The 22,702-nt window shown below is 44.2% G+C and overlaps 1 protein-coding gene across 2 annotated transcripts in view; it reads left to right on the forward strand.

Annotated features, from left to right (window-relative positions):
* NEK7 (NIMA related kinase 7) overlaps window positions 1–22,702 on the forward strand; it is a 106,112-nt gene that overhangs the window by 28,379 nt on the left and 55,031 nt on the right. The window contains exons 2-3 of one of the 2 annotated variants that reach the window (XM_074317079.2): window positions 6,067–6,150; window positions 18,245–18,385. In XM_074317079.2, coding sequence (XP_074173180.1) covers window positions 6,094–6,150; window positions 18,245–18,385 — 198 coding nt within the window. In that variant the 5' untranslated portion in view covers window positions 6,067–6,093. The remainder of the gene's footprint in view (window positions 1–6,066; window positions 6,151–18,244; window positions 18,386–22,702) is intronic. The other variant, XM_074317080.2, reaches the window with a different exon arrangement.

Here is a 22,702-nt window from a genome sequence, read left to right on the forward strand (position 1 = left end):
GAGGGTAAAACTGAACCAGCAGGTGTCAGCAAGAACCATTATAAAAATGTTAGTTGTGATTAGCGCAACCTTTAGTTGGTTACTTTTCAGTGCTACTTCCGTGTAAAACAACTTGAAAATGATATTTCAGTGGACATCTGCATTCTAGTGTGGAATCCTTCTTTCTCAATATGTAACAGTGCTAACGGGAAAGGATCAGTGTTTTAGAGAACACGTCTGAAGCATAGCAACTGTTCTAAAAAGATTTTGTTCAAAGAAAAAGATGTTTGCCAAGTGCTGTGAACTTTTCTTCCTTTCAGTGTCTTGAAAAAAATTCCACATAAATTATCCCATATCAAAAAAGCTTGTATTTAACAGTTTAAAGATTTCTCTGTTTATCCGTGTTCTGCTGTTTTTAATATTCCATTCCTGTTGACTAGTTAAGAACTATAAACATATTATAGGAATCCGTAAACATCTGTCCTCATAATGGGCTTAATTTCCCCCTGAAAATATGGCATGTACATTCTTTCAGCCTACAGTGAGCTCTTTTATTATATTTTAGACCTATTCTAACTCATCGATTAGGCAGGGGAAAGTAATGTCTAAGGTCTAGTTTTCTACAAAATTAAAAGGTTCATTCCATGTCTCAGGTTACCAGAACTTTTATTAGAAATCTCATCTCTTTATTTCCTTCCTCCTCACTTGCTGACTTGACAAAACTACAAACCCAATAGGCAAATATGACATCCAGTGTTGTGATCATCTCCTTAGAGTAATAAACAATAAGAGAATGACTAGGGAGCACATCACTGAGACCTCAGGGAAGGTGTGTGGGATGCTGGACGATCTGAGGTACTTGCATTTTCTTAGTTCTTGTCATACCAAACAATGACCTATTTTATGTGCATCTCTAACTTATTAAAATCTAATCTTCCTCAGCAATCCCATTCCTTGGTATTTACTCAAGTGAAATGAGAACTTGAACCTGTATGTAAACATTTAGAGTGGTCTTACTTAGAATTGCCCAAACTGGAAACAATGCAAATGTTCTTCCACAGGAGCGTGGGTAAGCAAAGTGGTACATCCATACAACGGATGCTTAAATGTCCCTAATTTAGGTTTATCTGTGTTTCCTTATGCTTAAATTCAGGGCTTGCTATTTGGGCAGGAATTCACAGGAGTGTTTTCTTCTAAGAGCGTCATGTCTGGAGACACATGATTTCTATTTAACTTTGACCTTTTGGCCAAGGTGATGTCTGCTATGTTCTCTACTGTAAAATTACTTTCCCTTTGTTAATAATACGTGTGTGGGGAGACACTTTGAGACGCAGTAAATAACTTGTTCCACTAGTTTAGGATCCATTGGTGATTCTTGCCTGAAGCAGTGATTTCCCTGAAGACTGGCAAACAGTGATTTTTAAAATTCCATCATGCTTTCTTTATTAGATGACTGTCTTGTAAGGAATAACTTCCCTGTTTTCCCCTGTTTATTAATTTATATCTTGATGAACTCATGGGTTCCTACTTTATTCAGTGCATTATAATGTTACTCTTAGTGGTTGCAGGTGTGGCCAGTGGGTATGCTCCCAGCTGGACATGCCTGTGACATGTCCACATTTTCTCTGTCCAGTGCCATTTTTCTGCCACAGCACGATGCTGCAGGCTCAGCTTGTACCTCCGCAGCCCCAGCCCTGTAGTTCACAATCTCTCCAAAGAGCCCTGACTCATGGAGGTGGAAAATGGCATTTAGAAACCAAGATTGAATGCTAGATGAGTTTAATGATTTTCACTATAAACACTGAGCTTGTAGTGCTCTAGAAACATCCATCATTCTCTTCAAAGATCTGATAGTTATCTTGATAGCTCTTAAAGCTTACTCATAATGACACAGAAATGTATGAATGAACTATTGAAGCTGGGAACTTCTGCTTAATTTTCTTTGCCTGGTTTGATAATGGAAATCTTGCTTGAATATGGGAAATACTGGATGACTCAGTCAGTTAAATGGAGACTAGAGGGTGAGGTCAGAAATATTCCTGTTGAATGGTGACTTTGGGGCCAAGAAAAATATTAGTTCTGGATCTGAGTATTTCGACTCTGCCAAGTATCAGTCACCCTAAAATTTCCATGGTACCCTTTCAGTTTTGAGGTGTTGCATGTACATAGTATTAAGCCAGTGACTTTCTTTTGGATGAGAGCAGTATTGCTATTTTAATACAGCCGATCCTTTTTACTGTTATTCATAAGTTGTAGCTAGTTTGGTCAATGAGATACATCGTATTAATATTTTCTCATAGAACATTTAAATGTTACATGTAACTAGAGATTTTACAAATAACCGTGATGATTGCAGGGCAACTTTATTTCAAGAAAAGGAAACTATTAAATAAGTTTGAACTAGTATACTTCAACTCTATAGAATTCTAAAAAATCAAGAAAAGAAAAACTTCCAAAACTGTTTATCCGAAATCTCTCTTCAGATTGGTATGTATGTAGTTTCATATTTGAGATTTCATATTATGTCAAGAATTTGTTATAGAGAAACTGGATAGCAGGATGGAATTATTATATGTTAGGAAATAAAGTATTTTTAAATCAATGGAATCTATACGTACCCTTTGTTAGTCAAATTGGATTTATTCTGAGCTTTAAATTAAATTAGAAGTTGAATTTGAAAGATTGTAAGATTGACTTGCCTTTATGTCTCTACCGTTAAGTAATTTTTGTTGTATGATGAAGGAAGTCTTTTTCTTTAAGCATTTTTTAATATTAACTATAACTTAAAATGTTTTCTGTCTAATGGATATATATATAGATATATAATTTATTTTTTTTGACAAAAATCAGGATCACAAAGAAAATGTACCGAGTGATTTTCTTACAAATATATATTTAAGCCTCAGTTTTTTACTCTATTATGTAAATTTTAATGTGATATTTTATAATTGACAAAGAATCAGGTTAGTGTTGAAATGTATATTGGTTTATTTTAAATCAGTGTCTGCAAAAAAATACTAAACTTTTAAAGGTGAAATTCACTGAGAACATCTATAGCATAGAATAAAGCTTATTTTGATTGAGATGTTGTCTAAGCTGAACATATTAACTGTGGTTGTTCAAATAATATTTAGGAAAAAGTATACACTCGTGATTTAATTTGCTTATAATTGCTTCAGGGTGTCAGCTTTAGAAAATTTATAAATTTATTAAAATATGGGAACTAGGAAGGGTGGAAGGTATATAAAGGTATGGTGCTGCAATGTTGTTTCAGTGTTCAAAATAAGATGGTTATCTATTGTGGTGTCACTGAAGACTATTGTTTATTATTTATGGTATATACAATATATTGTGTTTTACTTAATACATTTTTTTACCAGGATCATATGAATATTGAAAATTTAGCCCACTGACACACACAGTTTCTTAAAACTAAATAGTTTTTTCATTGAGTTAGCTTTTATATCTGAAATTCAGATTCCTAATTTTATAGTTTTATATTCTGCAAAATATTTGGCTATCCACAAGAATAGGGGAAGATAGTTTCACTTTAATGTGTGCTGAATTTGTGAATATATATGAAAATATTTGTAGTGTTTGAACGATTTGGGAGGACAGGAGCATGTTTTAAGAGAACTGTTTCAAACACATCCAACAGCTGTCACTAATAAACAGCTACTTGGTATGACAATTACGAGACAACGTTTTGAACCCCTCCCCTTCCCCAAGGATTCTACTTGGCAAGTGCTGGCTCTTTCAAACTTTATAGATGAAGCCCTGCCCCTGATAACTCACCGTCAGGTTTCCTGCCTCTTCCTTATTCTTGCCCTTCCTGACTCCCAGCCTGCTTTGATGTCTCCTCTCATCTAGTTGAGGGGCCTCCACCATGTCCTGTGTCCCTAAAGCTAGAGATGACTGTTACAGTCAGTCATCTTTGACTCCTCCTGTTCTGTCACCAGCCATATCTAATCAGTTACAAGTCCTAAAAGCTTCAGCGTGAGCAACTCTGAAACCTGTCCGCTAGTCCCCGTTCCCACCCATTTTTCGTTCCTGCAGCAGATGTTTAGTGCCAGGTGCTGGCCGGGAAATCAGCAGGGGCAGAAGACAAGGTGTTGCCTTCACAGTACTTGCACGGTAGCAGAGGAGATACACAATGAGCAAATAATAAAATAAACAAGTAGAAACTGTTGGCATTGTTCATTAGAAATGAGAGTGATGAAGTGAAAGATGACCGAGCAGTACTGTGGGGAGGGGCTTAGGGCAACCTTGATTTTAAGCCAGCCATTCAGGGATCCTGGGCCAAGAGGACAGAAGTGCAAAGGTCCTGACGCCGGCAAGCGCTTAGGCTTCCAGAGCCAAAGGGGGTTCAGTGAGAGAGACCGGGGTGAGCTGAGGTGGGAGGGGTGGGCCGGAGATTATCTACAGGGTCCACGGTTCTGGGCAGGGAGTTGGGATTTCAGTCTCAGAGCACTCAGCATGTGGTAGGTGGACTTGTGTTTTTAAAATATCACTGTGAAGAAAATGGTGGAAAAAGAGAGACCAATTTGTAGGTCCCTGGTGGCGGTGAAGTGACACCTTGTTTTAGGTTGTATTAATGGTGAGAGAGGAACAAGGACAAACTTGAGATATATTTTGGAAACAGAACAAATGGCACTTACTGATGTGTTGGATATGGGAACAGGGAGATGAGGGAATGGGAGGAATACAGGATGAATTTTGGGTTTTTGACGAGACCAGCTCTTCTGAAAGTGTGGTCTGTAGACTTCGGGATGGTGGGGTAGGGGCTCACGGGGTTCTTGATACTCTTCGGTGTGGTCTGCAAGGTCAAAATGATTTTTGGAATAACACTAAGACGTTATTTGTAAAACCACTGGTGCCTTAGCTTGAATCAGTGCAGTGACACCACACTGTACTAGTCTTTGTCTCTTTCACTGTTACACAACTGTAATGAATAAAAAACGGTGACTTTCATTTTAAAATGCCCTTGATGAAGCAGTAAAAGAGTAGTATTTCTATCAAATCTTCACCTTTGAGTGCCTGTCTCCTAATACATTTGATGAAATGGGAGGTACTGCTAATTATATTTGTAGATATGCCTCAGTGTAGTGCAATGTTTATGTGTATATATATGTATATATATATGGAGAGACAGTAGAGGATCACAGTTGTACTTTAGAGCAGGAGGACCACCCCAAATAGCCTAGGGAATCAGGCTTCAATGAAAACAGTTGTGTTATATCACATTCCTGATGTAATCTTGCTGCCACGCTGTGTTATCAATAGCTAAAAATAATACATAAAAACTACATCAGGAAAAACAAAAAAGAAGCGAGAAACCCTTGGCGTTGCGTGGAGTTAGCACAGAAGCAGGTCGTGCAGGTCAAGGGCCCAGTCTCATTTGTGGTCAGTTCTTGATGCCTGTGTGGGCTGTGCTGGTGTCCAGCCCGTGTTTACGGAATTAATGGACTGAATGTTTCCTAATCACAAGCAAAGCGTGTGTAAAATAGGAAGTACCCTCCTAGTAGGACTGCCCTTTTAGGTTTGAACCCAGCAGTCCCGGGAAACATGATAGTTGGACGTGCAGAACCAAAGTACTACCATTTGTGGGCTGTGAAGATGGGCTGCATGATAGGGGTGTAGACGTGGAGCATAGTTATCTGGGGTGCAGACCGTCAGGCATAGGTATAGGGGTGTAGACCATTGAGCGTGGTTACGGGGGTGTAGGCCGTCGAGCGTGGTTATTGGGGGTGTAGGCCGTCGAGCGTGGTTATTGGGGGTGTAGCATGGTCATTTCCTTCTCACAGTGAGGAGGGGAGGGGAACCTCTTGGATCAGTAGGTACGATGGAGAAGAGAGAACTGCATCTCGGGAAATAGGATTTGCTTGCATACACTGCTCTGGAGAGTGGAGATGGCCGAGCCAGGCAATATTTGCACAGCTGAACAGAGCTAGGGTGGAGCAAATGGCAGATCTGAGAGGATGGGCTCCCTTAACATATCCTTTTGAGCGTTAGGCACATCTCTATGTGGCGAACAACATGACTTGGTAACAACCACACTACTTACGTGTCACCTTCCCATTTTTGCAGAGTTCTAACGTTCCTGCTCCTCAGACAATGGATGAACAGTCACAAGGGATGCAAGGGCAACCTGTTCCTCAGTTCCAGCCACAGGTAACTGGTTCTCACATGCTCATGCTGACCTACGTGTATGTACCTGTGTTTAATATGTGCATTGCAGACCTTTACGAATAGAGTAACCAACGGGCTACGTGTGAATGTCCAAGTTTCAGTCAGAGTTGTTTATATTTTCAGACCGTATTTTAGAATACTTAGTCCTCAGGTCCAAACATGAAAAGGGGGCTGCTTTAGCTTTTCCTTTTCTTGGCCTGACCTATGGGCTTTGAATGTTAGTATTAGGCTCAGAGAGAAAAACCAAAGGTGAGGCCATGCCCAGGTTGGGGGTGCCTGTGTGTTTCGTACCTGTCCTTGCTTTGGCCGTGTGGTCCTGGGTTGTCCACACCTGTCTCACATCAATGCCACCCCTCACTCTCGCTGACTAGTAAGTAGTTTGTTTCTCTGTTATGCAGTTGCTTGTTTTTTTGTAACGTAAAGTGAAGTAAAATGAATGTCTCAGTAAAAAGTGAACACACACTATTGAAATTCATTATGTAGCATCCAGCGTTCCTACGATGCCTGCGTTCAGGTCCGTGTGTAATGACACGTTTCAAGTAAAGGCGGGGCAGCTCCTGGGTTTGTTATCCTTTACAAAGGCTGCGTTTTTCAGCCTGCTGTTCAGAGGCATCCTACACTGTGTCTCGGTGTTTCTCTGCTGACCTCTCTCACTTGGGCTGAGATAGCAGTTCTGAAATTGTTGGAAGACTCGATAGGTGCAGGCAGGTAGGTTTAGGAGACTTGGGTGGACAGATACCTGTATGGCGGTCTTTCTCAGAGCCCCTCTGAGACTCCTGTGCACTTAGAATTCCCACAAAGAGGCCATTGGTTGTAGTGTTTTCCGAACTTACTGGATTGTGGGACCCTTTCTTTTCCCCTTTTTAAAGCACATCTATTGACTCCTCCCGGGGCGAGTGTCTGTGAAGCACAGTTCAGAAAACACTGCCCACCAATAAACCATGCCTTCTGCCTCTGGGACTCTGTTCATCGTGCATCTTCTTCTCTTCCATCTTCCTCTCCAGTGTTTGAAACCCTGCCCACCTTCAGAGACCATCTAAAAGGCCGTCTCTACCTCGAAGCTTTGCCCGATTTCCTGCATGTAGTGTCTGGTCCTGGAAACCTGACGATGCATTCCTTGTGTGTCTCCCAGTGTTTCCCACATCTTTGTGTTGTTTCCTGTGGGCGTTGCCCTGATCTGTCCTGGTGGGTGAAGAGGAAGGCCTCTTCATTGAGGAAGAGGCCCCAGGCGAGTGGCCCCTCACGGGGAGTAGTGGAAACCAACAGGGACCCCTCCCGATGGACACGTGTCAGTCAGCCCTGTGTGCTTCCTTTGTCATGCCCACCTGAATTCTCGCTTAGAGTAAGGCCAACATTTTCATTTCAGTATGGTTCTTGATGGTTTTAAATGTATCCCATCTGTTGTGTTATGGTCCTAAATGGTCAAGATTAGAGTAAGCAGCGTCTGTCATTCAGATATAAACACATCTCGTGCAAGTGTTACACATATACACAAACACTGTTGTTTCACATTGTTTCTAGCAAAGACAGTAAAAGAAGCACCTCTAAAAATTAGGTGTTTGTATTATCATTTTGAAAGTCACAGTTTTGAACAGCCCTAAGTTTCAAAGGGAAAAAAAAAGCACTTTATTTTTTGTCTCCTCCTGGCTCACCCACCAGGAAAGGTCGGGTGGCAGTGGGAGGCAAAAATGAAAGTAATCATTTTCCTATGAGACACTCAGCTACCACACGGCATACATTTCAAGGTTATGTACGTGGTTCTGCATCTCTTGTCAGGCTGTTCCCTTCCTGTATGCCTCCTGCTGCTGCTCCTGTGTGGGTGGGCGTGGGTCCCTGCTGGAAATAGGCAGGTGTCACCCCGGGGCTGCCCGTGGCCAGTCGGGGAAGGGAGGGGATCTACCCCTGTCTCTTCACACTGATGGTGTGAGACAGCGAAAGAAAGATTACCTGACAAGAGCTTATGGGCGTTATTGCTTATTAAGTCTCTGAAAAATGTTTCTGCTCTCAGTAGCAGTATTTTAAAAGGCTGGGAAAGGACACCCCTGCTCGGGGGTTGACAACCTTCTTTTGTTTTGTTCCACACCACTGGCCCGAGGAACGCGGGCGACATGGCAACAGATGGTTAGCTGAGTGACTTCTTTCACGTCCGTGATGCTAACATCAGCGTGGGCGTCAGCAGAAAACCAAGGCAGTCAGCCTCTGAGTGTAGCTTTCCTGGTTTTTGTTCCGAGATGAGTACTCTGAGCCCGTAATGCATGATACGTGGCCTCACTTTTAAGTTTTAGAATGTGAGATTTATGTATCTTTATTACTGTTTCTTTGCATTACTGTCATTCTCTTGAACTTACGGATAATTTTTTCTATCAACTTCCTTTCCTTCTCCCCCCCTTCCCTCCTTTCTTTCCCTCCCACTGAAGCCTACAAGGACTGAAAGGATATTTTGACTAGATTTTTATCCTATGTATCTCATTGCTTTAGGACTCTTGTTTATGGAACAATGGATTTAGCTTAGTATTATTTTTTTTTAAATATAGACTGCATAAAAGATGGTGACGGAAATAATAAAATATTTCCTTTTTACTCTGAGACTAATTTTAAGCAATGGATGTTTACAACTAACATTTTGTGAGTATTTTTCCCTGTGCTCATTGAGGGAAGAGGGCTATAGGTGCATTCACTGTTTCATCATAAAGTAAAATACAAAACAGTTAGAATCAGACTGCAATTCGAAGTATTTCTGGGAGTGGATAGAGGAAGGTTAATTTTATCATACTAATCATGAGGTCTTAGGTCATACTTACTGTTTGTAAATTTGAAGGTATTTGGTGTAACACTTTGACTACCCGTGAATGAGAGAAAGCGTCCCAGGTCCACAGGTAGAAAAATGGCCATTCCTGCTCTTTACAGCTTGGAAGGTATGGGGGTCTTGGCTTGGAGTCTTCCGACCCACCAGTAAGGAGGCTGGCCATTCCTTTAAGCATCATGGCAGCCCCCCTGCAGCCCACGGTGAAGTGAGAGAGGAGAGAGGAGACGGCAGGTGTTTCCCCAGGTGCACTGTGGGCCAGCACACACGGCCCCATGGACGCACTGAGGATGGAGGGTTTAGACCTGATGCCACATCACCTTCCCCTCCCTTCAGCTTTTCTTACAGAACTTTCTTTATGAAGGAAGGGTCATCATTCAGCTGGCTTCTTTCGCTAAATTGATTTTGCCGAGGTACTTGTCATGCAGCATTGAGGAGAGCTTCTATTTTTGGAAGTCTTTATAGACATATAGATGCAATGGTCTCCTGCTAACCATTTTCGTCACTGAGTAACTATTGACAGAGGTACAGGAGCGTGAGCAGCAGCGATTTGGGGGGAAGAAGACCCTTGCGTAGTTCACATTCATGAGCACGACCCTCAAGAGACCTAAGGCCACCTAGCAGTTCTGTGTGTGGTCCCTTCACTCTCCGCTCTCCTGAGGGGCGACTTCATCCATTTTCTCCTCAAACCCCCAGCTGTTGCACTGAGGCTTCTGCCCCCAAGTGAGCACTTGACCTTCCTTAGAGCTGTTATCTCCTGGCCTCTTCACCACCCTAACCTTAGCTGAAAGCTAAATATCCATAAAACAATTATTGCCCAAAGTTAGAAATTTTGGTATTTCTTTCTCCGGCCACATTTATATAGAATACATTTAATTATACATCCTTTTCCCTGCTTGACTGGATGTCATTCAGTATAGGAGAACAAGGGGATGGAGGAGAAGTTTCTAGAAGAGTTATGATGGGGTGTCCAGCAGAGGATGAGGGGAGAACCTGGAATAGTTCAAGTCAACACTAACCCCGAGAAGCCGAAAGCGGGGAGACTGAGCAGTGCCTGGGAGCAGTGCCCGGAGTGAGTGTGCACAGCAGGGGAAGGTGGAGGTGGCCCTGGGGACGGCAGCACGTGTGCAGGTGTGTGTGCTTCATCGTGTTTGCAGCGTGAGCCCTGAGGTCCGGTTGCCGGGGTGAGTTCTCGGACTCCCCATGTGCAGCTGTGGACGGAGCACGAGTTTCTACACATCCACGAGCCTCCCTCTTCTCAGTGAACGTGGAGAGTCGTAGTGTTAGCGTAGAGAGTTGACAGGGAGCTTTGGTGTGGTGCGTGGCGTGGTCAGCATGCTTTGGATGACGGGGACGACAGCAGTGACGCTGACAGTTCCCCCCAGTGACTGGCCTGGCCCACAAGTCTCTCTGCCTGTGACTGGCTTCTCCGTCACACTGTGTCCTGTATTACACTTTCATTACCTACCTCCTGCCACAACGGCTTCTCCTTTTGTCTTGTTTTGTCGAGTAAATGGCATCACTGACTGCCCAGGTGCTCAAGCCAACAGTTTGATTCACCCCTGGTTTCTCTGTCCATCGCTGCGCATGTCCTGGGGCCGTCCTCAGGACCACCTGCTGTTCCTCTGCCTGCAGCTGCTGGACTCCCAGGTCCAGGCCGGTGCCGTGTCCAGCCTGCTCGTCTTGCTTCACTCACCTGCTCTCAGGGCCTTGTCCACGCGCATCGTGAGCCATGGCAAGAAGGTGCACTGGGTCCCTGTGCAGTGCTCCTTGCTCCTGCTGGCCCGGCACTGTGTGATTTTGTCACGCTTGTCCCTAGGACCTCACTCCTTACCATGTCCCTTGTCCCCGCACTCTAGCTGGTGTCCTTTGTGCTGTTCCCTGAGCACACCAGGCTCATTCTGTCCTTCAGACATTTCCTCCAGATGTTCTTTCTGCTCTTTCCTTCTGGTCTTTTAATCTCACCGTAAATGTCACTTCCTCAGCAAGGTCATCCTTAATGACCCAATCTAAAATAACCAGCCACTCATCTTCCTGCGTAGTACTTAAGGTGCAGAATAGTACTAGGTACTGTTAGGGATTTGTCCATTGTCTTTTTATTATGTATTTGTTTGTTTAACCCCCTCCCCTGTTAATCTTTGTGGAATAAATGTTTGAACACCTCTTCCCTCTGTTTCTCCCTGTCTCTGTGTTTCTCAGAAGAGGCTTTTTCTCGCCATATTTAATTTTGCCAGGTGGTGCTGGTGGAGCTCGTGGGGGATGGGGAGATGGAGTCTTTGTCATTAGTTAACTATTCTGCTCATGACAAGCTGGGAAGATAACCAGTGTTATTGGTTACATAATTTAGATATAGTAATTATGATGCTGGGTAGTGTAACGAATGATGATTAAATGACACAAATACCAGGGTCTTATAAACGTTTAACTAGATAATTGGTTATATGTAGTCACTCATTTCTCTTTTGCTATAGTGAATTTCCTCTTCTTTTGATTAAAAAGACAGTTGTAATGATTAATGGCATATTGTTCAAACTGGTGTAAATCTCTGACACTTAGTATCTTTAGGAATACGTTACTTTTGAACTAGTTCAATACATTTTAGGGAGATAATTTTTCAAACAGGAAGAAGCATGAATCATTAGACTTTGTTGGCACATGCGGTGTTGTGTGTGTGTGTGTGTGCTTTGTTTTTTCAAATTGTTCAAAAAACAATGAAAATATTTTTTCGTTTTCAAAGTGAGGTTTGTATAAAATAATATATGACAGAGTTGTGTTAGATGTTGTCAAAAGGATATTCCAGTTTGTGTAGTTTGCAGATGGGTAACATCTTTTCCAAGATCATAGGATGAGCTTTATTGCTAACTAAAACTGAAGGGCATTTTGAAGTTTTGTTACTTTTAAATTTTGGAGAAATTCAACAATATTAGTATAAAATATAAAGTAATTAGTTTGCATAATTGGTAACATGAAAATCACAAGTAAGAGATAAATTTGCAATAGCAATGAAACCCTTATTAATGATACTAAATATTGCAATTAATACTGGCTTGTACATTAGATCGTTGATAACAATACCTCCAGGAATTATCAGGACATAATTTTCTCCCTGGGGAGTCTGTCGAGTCCATGCTGTGACTCGTTTAATTTCCCCAGAGAGAATCATCATGATAACGTTATCCTGAGTTATCTCACTGCTGAAATGTCCTTGGCTTCAAATTTAAAGCAAATTAATTTCGTCCTAGGAAATTATTAATTGGTTAAAGAGTCTGCACCTGTGAGAAGAAGAGCCAGTGGCACAGCAGAATGAATTTTATTTTAAAAAGAAAAGTATTTATGTGAAGGAGGCAGTAAACACAGACTGACATGTGGAAGTTAATTCCCATTAGTTAGCCAGCTCTGGTGTTGTGTGATTAGAGTGGGTTCAGAGCAACACGAGATTCGTTAATAAGGACCCAGAACTCTCAGGGTGCTGTGGGGGCTTCGTTCACGCTAGGGGGTGATTTCTGAGTTGTCATCCGTAATTTTGAATATTTACGTTTCTGAGATTTCAGAATGCTTTTATAATATAACCTCTGAGTGTATACATTCAGATATCTCAAGAGGCTAAACATAATGAATTACTACAAAAATGGAGTATGAATGCTTCCAAAATCAGTTCTAATTTTGCCCTTTCAAGAGTTGGGGGTGTCTCATAGTTAGTAATTAAGAAGTAAACTAACATTAAAAAACAACCTATAGGCTTATGTTATCCATGTTAATTAGTTATATTTTAAGACTTCTTCCAAAAATGAATCTGTTTGAAAATACTGACATGGGGTATGTAGTCTTTGGTTAGTAATTTTAGAAGCTGTCGTGTGCTGAATTCACCACGCCCTTGCTCAGCGCTCTTTTGTCACGGAGACCAAGCAGTTTCAAAGTCCTCGGGTTTACGGGCTTCTCTTCAGTTTGCCTGCAACCTTAAACTTGAAGCGTGTCCAACCAGAAAACCCGGTTGCCACCCAACATGGTTTTATGTTAAATGCCTCCCCCTGCCCCATAATTATTAAAAGGACTTTGGGCAGAATAACTATAGTTAGATATACTGTATTGTCACCGAAGTAGCCCTGTACCCCAGGGGCTAGGCTGTCTCCATTCACGAATCAGGAAGCCAGTCCACACGATACGTGGGGACTCCCAGTTGGAGGCAGAGCCCAGGGCTGGGTGGTATTAAAACTGCCAGTCAGTAGGCCATTGGCTTCGGGGAAGTCTAGCAGCAGACAGGCAAACTCCAGTTGTGACCCAGAGAAAGCGGGACCAGACAAGAAAATTGAGGTAGAGACTAAAGAATTTTCATCTGGAAAACTGAGGTCATGAAACGAGGCTCTCCAGACACGAGAGCCCTACTGTGAGGGTGAGTTGGTGGAAAGGTGTCACTGCTGGCTCTCTTGGGGGTGGGAAGTCCTGAATGACATGGACACTGGGCATGTGCTCGGCTCTGTCCTAGGTGCTTATGCGTAACCTCACTCGTCACTGGGCGGGCCCGTGGCACAGAAGTAGGAAACGAGGCTTGGGAAGCTTGCCCAGCTCAGAACAGCCCCGAGTGTCGGAACTGGCTCTGAGCCAGCCGACTGAGTCCAGAGCCGGGCACCGGGGGCCTCATTGAGCTCTCTGGTGACACCATGCCGAGGTCAGGCCCTGGGGCAACACTGGGACAGTGACCAGTGCTTCCGGTGTCCCTCAGGGTCAGTGGGTCACTGCCAGTCTCCTTTAATGGGGGTTCAAGGGACTTGGGTTTTGCACTGGGAAGTGGCTAGAGGCAGAGGCCTGGCCTCTCTGCGGAGCTCTGGGGTCTTCCCCGCGGCACTGCAACCTTCCCGGCCAGGTTGTGCTCAGAGCCCGTCCGTGGTCACGGTCATGCAGCATGCACTTAAAGCTTTCTACATTCAGGAAGGTCTTCCACTGACATTCACTTATTCAGTAAATATTTATTGCTAAATAAGTAAACACCTTCATGGCATCTGGATACAAAGACAAAACTCGGTTTCTGCCTTTGAGAAATTCAGTGTACGGAGGGAGAAATACGTATGTGTACACAAGTAACCGAAGTCCAGGGAGACCTAGAGCCTAGCTCGGTGCCCGAGTTGCTATACCTGTTTTTGGAGCTGTGTGGCTGCTGCCAGCTCCTCGGGGAGCAGAAGCAGGAGGCAGGAAAGCTGCCTGAGGGAGCTGCAGAGCCGGCCTCTGCACCTCCGAGTGGAGGGCCGGTTTGCCAGGTGTGGAGGGCGAAGCTATTCGTGAGGCGTGGGGACCAGCCAGTGCCTTGCGTGATAAGGCCAAGGAGCGTGGGGCACTTGGGGAGCGAAAGGTGTGGCTGGCGGGTGAGGCCCACAGCCAGGCGCAGAGGTGACTAAGAGCCCTGTCACAGGTAAGGCCTCAGTGTCCTTATTTGTAGTGGGAGAAACAGAGCAGCCGTGTTTTACTGTATGAACGTTGGAGATCCACAGGTGACTCAGAGCCAATCCAAAGCCATTTTGTGCAGCTCAGGGAAATACCTGGTCATGAAGGGACTGCAGGTGACCGAGACCCAGTTTGTCCACCAAATTGAGAACGGTGAAAAGGCAGTTTAGTGATTTCATCTAGTTTGTATTTCATACTGATTTGAATCTCATTATTTTGCTGAGTGATTTTATTCCCAGTATAACTCAAATGCGAAACGAAAAAAATAGGGGGAATTGGACATTATTCAAAAAAGAGAATATAGCTCTTTCCTAAAAATAGTTCTTCTCCTGAGTGGGCACGCGTCTGATGATACCATCTTTTTGTTTAAAGCACCTACTGCAGTGCTACCTACGGTGGGATACAGCACATGAGAATGAGGTGTGGCATCCAATCCCGTCGCCCAGAATCACTACCAGGGGTGTGTAGTACCTGTCTGACCGTCTCCTACAGGAGACCTCCTCCTACACAAGCTTGTTTGTATACAAGTTGCAGTGTCGCAAAGAGACCCACGGGTAGTTAGACATGTGCAGCTATGTTCCTTCTCATGTCAGCTCTCCACGTCTACACTGGGTGACAGGACATGGGAGCAGATGAGACAAGCTGTCACTCACCCACACTGTCCTTTGAAGAAATGCCATGGGGGGAGAAGGGTTCGGCAAATGGGCTGTGAAGTTTACATACAGTGCCCACTGTTAAACAGATTATGTCTAATGAAGTGTCTAATGCTCAGGCCATATCAGCCTAATCCTTGGTGGCAGTTTATCCCTCAACTGCCAAAAAACACCGCCCTCTGGCCCTCTCTCGCCACTCCGGCCGCCAAGCACAGGGAGGTGCCCGATCTTAATAAACCAAGACAGTGTGTGATCTGACATGCAAATGTAGGTCATTGCATATGTAAATGTGTGATTACAGCCCTGAATGCCAAAACACATTAGTGAGACTTTGCTCTCAGCATGCGGCTGTCTGCCTGCCTTAGCGGTTCACGCTGATATTTGTCAGTTATTGCGCAGACAGAAGATGGAATTCCCAGTCACATTTAGGGGATATGGACTGGCGGGTCGTGTTCCTGCTGGTGGAGCTGTGTCGTGCTGCTGAGACGGACATGTTTTCACCAGGAGAAAGAACGGTCTGTACCCATATCGGAGAGGAAAGGGTTCTGTTTCTCAGCTGCTGCAGATGAGCCTAGTTAGTGTGTCAGTTCTTTTTAAAAAAAAGCTTTCTTAGAAAAGCACAAGCAATTAAAAAATCTCTTTCAATGAAACTTTTATTTAAAGTTAAGAAACAGATTACAAAAAGAAATCTTAAAATGAGTAATAGCATGGCAAGCTGGCTCCCTTCACTTGGTAATTTTACTTTTCTTTTTCTTATGGTGCATACATACTTTCATTTTCATTTCATGTTTAGCATGCGTTTCTATTCCCAGTTTTTTTTTTTTTCCCCCCATTAAAAAGATGACATTGAAATCTCTGGATCATCAGGTAGGGTTCCATAGTGCTGGGTCGTCATGGAGGTGACTGGTTGGTAACCATGGCAGCAGAGCAAAGACTGCGCTGGGCGTCAGGAGGACCAGGTTTGGTTTGATTGCATCTACTACAGAATGTCAAGAGCATTGCATTAGATGGCGTATAAAGTCCTGATATACGGGACCTGTTGAGCCGGAGGCACCAAAATGGAGCCTTCTGTTGTAGTGGTTATTCCTGGTACTCGTTAATAGGTACTTATGGGTTTATGCTTATTAAATAAATTTTGCCATTTCTTGTATTCTAGTTATTTCACATGTCTTAAAGGGAGAATGGCATTTTTTTCTTGTCCATATTTGGACTTCCAGAGGAAAGAAAAGCAGTGCACAATAACAGAAATTATTGCCCCTTTTTTTCTCTTTGAGAAGCACTGTATGTGAATCACAGTGCAACTTTAGAAGACTTTTGCAGTTTTCGGTAGCGTGATAGATGTACTGAAATTAGCAAGATAAAATGTCTGTGGGGTTAATATGAAGTACCGCCCATATGTAGCCCTCTGCATGAGTGATGGGTCACCTGAAACCAGGCCTGTTTGAAGGACTAAGCGCTCAGGTGGGAGCTGATGTTTATGAACCAGTGCTTTGATTGCACTGTTAGGTGTTTAGTGTTCAGCCTCCTTAGACGGGGCACTAGTCAGGCCCAGGAGAGTGTCCCGTTCCTTCCATGTTGGTGCGGAGCGGGGAGCAGGTCGGGAAGGATACGAGCAGAGCGCTAAGGGGTCTGGAGAGAGTGTTTATCGATAATCCAGGGGTCTTCAAAAGGCCCATGCGTGTTTAGCCAGAAAAAAAAAAGTTATAAACTAGAGTATTTTATCCTCTTTTCTATAGGTGCAGATGCTACAAATAGATTGCGTGTCGTGAGGAGCTTCAAAGGCAGTATTCCTTGGGTGTATGTTGTAACCTCAGCAACACAGTGTCTGACTGTAGTGGGTGTTCATTAGGATTTACCCTGTGCGTGAGTGAATGAATAAATGAGTCCGTGAACAAAAGAGCGGGGACGATGAATAACATTTCTAAGGCATTGGCTTTGGCTCCCCTCTCCATATGCTAGAATTTTCTCTCGCAGCACAGCGCAGAGCCTCTTCCACGTGCGTGGGCTCTTTTGAGCAGGAAACACTTGTGATTCATCTCTTTCTCTAGCAGCTCTTACAAGTGCCTGGAACATAATAAGGACTAAAAAGTGTTAGTTAAAAAAAAATAACTTTTTCCATTAACAACAAAAAAATATTGTTTAAAAAAGTCATTATGTACTAAGTGAAAGAAACCAATCTGAAAAGGCTGCATCCTGTATGATTCCAACTATGACCTTCTGGAAAAGGCAAAATGAGACAAAAAGATCAGTGGTCGCCAGGGGTTGGGGGAGGGAGTGATGCACAGGCAGAGCACAGAGGCTGTTTAGGGCAGCGCAGTGACTCGTTACGACACTATAATGACGGATAACGGATCATTATACATTTGTCCAAACCCACAGAATGCGCAGCACTGACAGTGACCCTAATGTCACTGTGGACTCTGGGTGACGGTGACGTGTCCATTTGGGCTCATCAGTTGTGACAAAAGTACCATTGCTGGGGCTGTTGATAACGGGAGGCTGTGCGTGTGAGGGGGGCAGGGGGTATGTGGGAAATTTCTGTACTTCCCACTCACTTTTGCTTTGAACCAGAAACTGCTAAAAAAAAAGTCTTTTTTTTTTTTTTTTTAAGTAATGATGTGGCAGTTAAGTCCCAGCCCCTGGAAATGTGCTTTGTAGAAGTTAGATAACTGTCAGGAAGCGCACAGGTATTCATGCATTAGCTGGCAGGTTGCACAAAATGAATATATATATTTATTTATTCCACTGCAACTCAGAGGTACTTTGAAAAAGAAAAGAATTATCAAAGAAGTACTCGCCTGCCCGGGATGTGTTTGTTTGCTGTGAACTAAGACAATTTATAGAGAGTTCCTATCCAAAATTTCAAAATCCTTCTCATCCCCTGACATTTCATATCCCTCTTCTTCGACTGAGTTCTTTCTTTTTAGCACTTTCTATCTCACACACTGTATGTGTGTGTTTTCACATTTACCTTGCTTATTATTTTTCTTCCCCACCAGAATACAAGTTCTTTGAGTGCAGGACCATCTGTAGCTCGCCTGGCTGGCACAGGGGTCAGTGACTATTTGTTGAGTGAATGGGTATCTGCAAGCTTCCCATAGGTCTCACCTACTTATGTGAAAACAATCGAAGGTTGCGTGTATATTATGTGACTGAAAACTTTTCTGACTTTTTTTAATTACAGAAGGCCTTGCGACCAGATATGGGCTATAATACATTAGCCAACTTCCGAATAGAAAAGAAAATCGGTCGCGGGCAATTTAGTGAAGTTTATAGAGCGGCCTGTCTCTTGGATGGAGTACCAGTAGCTTTAAAAAAAGTGCAGGTAAGATGATTTCAATTCTATAAATCACTGTCACGCCACACTGTGTGAATAACAAATAGGGAAAAGTATGTCCTGATAGATTGGGAGTTGACCGTCCTATGTTGGGAATTCTGGGAAGGAATAATGGCTGTACTGTAAAAGCTCGAATTGAGGGTAATACACAGTGGAAATTAATTTTTGGTTTTACCGTTGCCTCTACACTTTAAAATGTTAGCTGGTTTTGTTCACCCGGATTCAGTAATGACTGAAATGATCCTAGAAAAGCTTCCGCAACTCTAGATTACGTGAGGCATGGCTCCTAACTGGACCTGTAACTAGATGTCGTATCCTTAGCTGGAGCTGCAGCTGGAGCATCACGGTAGGAGATTAACATGTAGCAGTGAAGGTCAGGGTGAGGCATGAAATTAATATAGAGACCAGACTGGCAAAAAATGAAAGAAAAAATGAAGCAGATCAAATTAGGGGCCTGATGTCGTATTTCAAATCTCCATGTTGCATTTGTATCATTGTAGAATCAGTCGTGCTCTCAATCCCAGCTCTTGTCTGTTTTCCTGGATTCTTTCCTGGATTCTTATTTAGCATGTCCACCCCCACCGTGGCCCGCAGGGCTCTCTGGCCAGAGCCCTGGAAGTTTCCTCACCCTCACAAGCCCGGAAACTCTAATTCACTTGCCCTCTGGGCAAGAAGACACATGTCTCTCTGCCTCTGAGTATGTTTGACCTTGTACAGTTGTCTTTGTGTCTTTTGGGTGGTTGCTGTTCACACTTGCCCGTAACCTGCCCACTTCCCCCTGCAGCCCTGACACCTTTTCTGTGTGGAAATCTGTGAAACCCAGGTTTCCTTTTTTTTCTTAGTTTTAACTTTTTAGAGGATCAGTATACTTTCAACAGCCATTACAGAGATGAACAGTTTCACTTACATTTTTAAGGAAATAGTAAATATTTATGAGAGATTTTATATGGCATATATGTTAGATAAAAAGAATAATAGAGACACCCTCATATCTTCCACTCAGCTTAAGAAATAAAACATTAAAGATAATTTTGACCCACGTCTGCCATTCCCTTCCCTCACAGGTAACTGTGTCCTAAATTTTATCATTCCTTTGCTTTCCGTACAGTGTTCCCCACATCTGTACGCATTTCTAAATAAGTCTACTTGCTTGTGCATTGTTTGAACTTTATATAGATGTCGTCCCATGATCCTTTGCGTTGCTGTGTAGTTCCCAGTGGTTCTCTTCCCGGTTGCGTGCTGTTTAGGTTGTTCAGTGTTTGCTGTTTGAACACCACCTCCGTGATGCCCACATGTGTCTTTCCTGGTGCAGACATGTGCCGAACGATCTGGGATGAGATGCGTTAGAACTACCATCCAGATGCTCAGCTTCATCTTCCAGGCCCTTCGTTACTTTGTCCTATACCATCAGGTTCCACTTTTTCAAGGCCTTTGAAAGCCTGAGCTCTGGTGGCTTTCCTGCAGGTCTGCCCGGGACCTATATGTGGGAAGCAGGTGTGGGTACTGAATGCAGGTTCCTTCTCTGTACTCAGAAGGGCTCTGAGCCCGCAGCATATGGCGGGCGGCCCTGACCAGTCTCTCTGAGATCAACCCACAGCCTCATGATCCATTCGCCAAAGCGAAGACGGTACCTTAACTGATGGGCCAGTTTTGAAATTCCGGGTGCCAGCTTTGCTTCTGTCTCTCCCTGCCTCCCTTTGCTGCCCTCCCCGTCCTTCCCCTCACGGATTCACTCCACCAGTTAGTGATCACAGTGTGCAAGGCATCTGGAATCGAAGGGAAACAAAGTAACAGGACTCATGGGATCCCACAGAAGTGGAGCAAAGACACCTCCAGTCAGAGGTGGGTGCTCTAATGGGAGCACGGGGTGAGGGGCAGGTAGGGATGGTCTTCACAGGGGATGTGAGCTGATCTCAGAACCTCAGTTCTTTGCATTGGAAGGTTGTCAAAGAATTGTTTTGATCTGGTACATGTAAAATTGTTTGAATCTGGTACATTCCTTGTATTGTACTCAGCTCATTGATTAGAGCTAGAATTGGAATTGGTTTTTATTTTATCAGTCTTATGACATGGTGTGAAGAGGTGCAACAATTGAGGTCAACACAGACTTGGTGACGAGAAGGCAGTGAGCGTGGTGTGGTGCTGGAGGCAGACCGGGTGGGGAGGGTGAGGAGTCCGTCCTCGGGACCGCAGGAAGACGCGGGCCCAGGTTTAGAAGACGACCAGGTAAAGGCCTGGACCGCGGGACGGATTTGGCTGTACTGAGGACAGGTCACCGTGACCTCACTGTGTGGTGGAGTGATGTGAGCGCTTCGCTGTTAGAATCTGCTCCCGTCCTGCTGATCCCCGATCACGGCGTGTCCCCACTGCGCATTTCTTCATTTCTCTGTCCCACGGAGCCTGTTCCGTGCCCCATAGCACAGACGGGCCAGGTGGTTTCTGGGAGTTCTGCTTACCTTTCTTTAGCAATGCCCCCTGTCACACTTGGCTATATTTTAACCACAGTGTAAGAAACCTCCACATCAGTGGATTTATGATGCGATGTTGTCCACAGTGGACGCTAAACGTGACTGTTCTGAAGCCTCAGCCACAGCCCATGTATATCCATGCTCAGCCGAAAGTGTCATCTCCTGTGTGACAGGGACACTCTGCTGTCTGACGATTGCACAGCCGTGCTAATGCATCTTCTCGTAACTCTCCCTGGGCCCTGGATGAAATCCTTCTCTTCCTCCTTTCAGACTCTCGCCAGCTGCCCTGTTCCCCCCCCCCCCCCCCCCCCCCCGTCAGCTGCCTTCTCTGCCTGTAATAGCAGCAGTTGGCTTTCTTACTGACATCTCTGCAGAGTCTGTTGTTCTTAAAACTTCCTCTCCTTTTGCTATGCTTATGCGTCTTGGTTCTCCTACCCCTTGGGTTCACCTGTTTCTCTCTCTCTCTCTGTCTCTCTCTCTCTCTCTCTCTCTCTCTCTCTCTCTCTCTCTCTCTCTCTCTCTCGGCTTCCAGCTCCTAAAATCTGAACAGAAGATCAATGTCCTGCGATCATTTTTAGAGGCTTTTTAATGTTAAGGAAACCTACGGAGCATGGTTTTTACTGATGGACTAGACGTGAGATTGCTGTACCCTAGACTGTTGAGTTACAAAGTGTCCCCGGGGAAACAAAGGTTTTAAGAGTCATAGAATAATTAGTGATCCAAACAGGTTTCTAGTTCCACACCATCATTTGCCAGGACCTCCAGGAATCCGCAAGAAAGAAATTTTACTTTGCAATTCAGACACGTTGATGCATTAAGAGAGAAGGGCCAACAGAAGCAGCGTTCCAGGCCTGGCTGTGAGAGGGGCCGGCGTCAGCCTCTCTTGCACGCACCTTGCTCAGGTTCTGCCCCGCCCCACCTGCTCCCACCCACTGCCTCCACCCTTCCAGAGTGCCTGTGTATTCAGCAGGGAAGGGCTGGCGGGATTTGGAAATGGAATTTTTTCCATCACAGAGACATCGCCTCAGCCCTGTGCAATGGGTTTTAGCCCCCGTACCCACTTTCTACCCCTTCACGTAAGAGCCATTCTCTGAGAGAGTCTCTGTCTAACAGCGGGCAGGAGACCAGAAAGGTGCTGGCAGGTACCACAGCTGCTCCCTCTCCCCACAACCGCTGGGACGTCTGGCAGTCGTGGTGTGGGACTAGAGACCTGGAAGCTGTGCTGGCACCAGGGCCAAGAGGGACGAGGACACAGGTGCACAGAGGCATAGACCAGGGTGACATCAGGACGGAAGGCTGAGGCCTTATCACAGGGACTCAGGGACAGGCTGCTTGCTTCCTGTAAAGCTGGGGTCGCCCCAGAAATACTTGGTTACGAGGTGCAGCTGTGCAAGATTTACCTACAGTGAGATACACCTGGTCCCTTGGACTCTCCTGCATCTATTTAAAGGGCTTTCTTAACAAACTGACATATGTCTGTTCACGCACATTTCTGTTAAGATACTTGGAGGCCTCTTTTCCCTCTTAAAGATATGTAGCTTTAGTAATCATGAGTAATTTTGGCAAAATTTGAAGATGACAAAAGAACACTTTTTAAGCGATTCAGAGAATAGCAAGAACTTGTCAGCCGGGACTTGTCTAAACACTGCTAATAATTTTGCTCTTTCCAAGTATAAAATAACTTAAAAAAAAACTCAAAGAAACTTTGGTAGAGCCAAAAAAGATGCCTTCTGAAGACAAGGTTGTAAATATTTTATGAAAAATATTTTTACAAAATCTAGATTCTTTTTTGCCTGTATGTGTTGCCTTTTCTTGCTCAGGAAATCAGACAGCTTTG

Source organism: Rhinolophus sinicus, chromosome 6 (assembly GCF_057876585.1).
Source record: "Rhinolophus sinicus isolate RSI-liver-muscle chromosome 6, RSI-T2T, whole genome shotgun sequence".
Taxonomy (NCBI): Eukaryota; Metazoa; Chordata; class Mammalia; order Chiroptera; family Rhinolophidae; genus Rhinolophus; species Rhinolophus sinicus.